The sequence below is a fragment of the Entamoeba dispar genome, genomic scaffold (assembly GCF_000209125.1).
Source record: "Entamoeba dispar SAW760 scf_1105229457731 genomic scaffold, whole genome shotgun sequence".
NCBI classification, from domain to species: Eukaryota; Evosea; order Mastigamoebida; family Endamoebidae; genus Entamoeba; species Entamoeba dispar.
The window spans coordinates 1-1,820 of NW_001852839.1; the positions used below are offsets into that span (position 1 = coordinate 1).

The window sequence follows — 1,820 nt, forward strand, 5'->3', positions numbered from 1 at the left end:
ATATATCCTTTATTCTTTTATCTTTTATTAACTTATATCCTTATATTTTTATGTTTAAAACGACCGACTTTCCTTATATTTTTATGAATAAAACGACAATGGCAGGATTCGAACCTACGCTCCAAATGGAAACTCCTTAGCAGGGAGCCGCCTTAACCGCTCGGCCACATTGTCTTTGATTAATATTGCTATCTCTTATTATATATTTTTTTATAAATTTTATACTTATTATATCTTATTTATATATATATTCTATCTTTTTTTTTATATCTATTTTATATCTTCTATTCACTTATTCATATATATATATATTTATTTATATATTTATATATATATACAACTCTTACCTTCATATATTACACTTATTCATGTATATATATACAACTCTTACCTTCTTATAGAAGTCTTCAATAGTATAGCTGGTTAGTATCTTCGCCTGTCACGTGAAAGACCGGGGTTCGAATCCCCGTTGAAGAGTTCACTTTTTATACTATATATATGTATATATTCTTATTTATTAGTCACTTATACTATTAACTTTATCTATTCCTCTTATATATTATACTTATTATACTTATTATATATATTATATCTATTCTTACTCTATACCTTTATTATATTATTTATATTATATATATTATATATATTTATTATCCTTATTATTTTTATTATTCCACTTCTTATCTATTATATCTATTCTCACTTCTTATACTTACTACTGTTACATCTCTTACATCTCTTACATTTCTTACATTTCTTACATCTCTTACATCTCTTACATCTCTTACATCTCTTACATCTCTTATTCCTCTTACTATACCTACTACTCTTACTACTCTTACTATACTACTATACTACTACTCTACTACTCTACTTTCCCCTCCCTTATGTATGGGGTGTAGCTCAGATGTAGAGCACTCGCTTGCATGCGAGGGCAAGGGATCGATACCCCTCACCTCCATATATCTATATTACCTTTATCTTTTATGTTATTTCTTATATATCTTATATTCTCTTTTATATACAGTAGTACTTCCTTATTCTTATTATATTAAAAATTTATGTATATATATATATATATTATTATGTTTATTCTTATTTTATATATGTGTATATGTATATATATATATATTTATGTACCTTATATATATCCATTTATTCTTTTATCTTTTATTAACTTATATCCTTATATTTTTATGTTTAAAACGACCGACTTTCCTTATATTTTTATGAATAAAACGACAATGGCAGGATTCGAACCTACGCTCCAAATGGAAACTCCTTAGCAGGGAGCCGCCTTAACCGCTCGGCCACATTGTCTTTGATTAATATTGCTATCTCTTATTATATATTTTTTTATAAATTTTATACTTATTATATCTTATTTATATATATATTCTATCTTTTTTTTTATATCTATTTTATATCTTCTATTCACTTATTCATATATATATATATTTATTTATATATTTATATATATATACAACTCTTACCTTCATATATTACACTTATTCATGTATATATATACAACTCTTACCTTCTTATAGAAGTCTTCAATAGTATAGCTGGTTAGTATCTTCGCCTGTCACGTGAAAGACCGGGGTTCGAATCCCCGTTGAAGAGTTCACTTTTTATACTATATATATGTATATATTCTTATTTATTAGTCACTTATACTATTAACTTTATCTATTCCTCTTATATATTATACTTATTATACTTATTATATATATTATATCTATTCTTACTCTATACCTTTATTATATTATTTATATTATATATATTATATATATTTATTATCCTTATTATTTTTATTATTC

General features: G+C 24.4%; 1 protein-coding gene across 1 annotated transcript, besides 8 other annotated features; it reads left to right on the forward strand.

The window, feature by feature from the left end:
* Positions 1 to 198: 198 nt before the first annotated feature.
* Positions 199 to 297: a microsatellite.
* Position 298: 1 nt separating this feature from the next.
* Positions 299 to 337: a microsatellite.
* A 90-nt stretch (positions 338 to 427) lies between these two features.
* Positions 428 to 913, forward strand: EDI_218140 (uncharacterized protein; the record flags this gene model as incomplete). Its single annotated transcript, XM_001733650.1, has 1 exon — positions 428 to 913. A coding segment is annotated over one exon (486 nt), but the record flags the coding sequence as incomplete, so codon positions are not given.
* Positions 556 to 654: a microsatellite.
* Positions 821 to 875: a microsatellite.
* A 147-nt stretch (positions 914 to 1,060) lies between the features above and the next one.
* Positions 1,061 to 1,151: a microsatellite.
* A 193-nt stretch (positions 1,152 to 1,344) lies between these two features.
* Positions 1,345 to 1,443: a microsatellite.
* A 1-nt stretch (position 1,444) lies between these two features.
* Positions 1,445 to 1,483: a microsatellite.
* Positions 1,484 to 1,701: 218 nt separating this feature from the next.
* Positions 1,702 to 1,800: a microsatellite.
* Between the last annotated feature and the right edge of the window lie 20 nt (positions 1,801 to 1,820).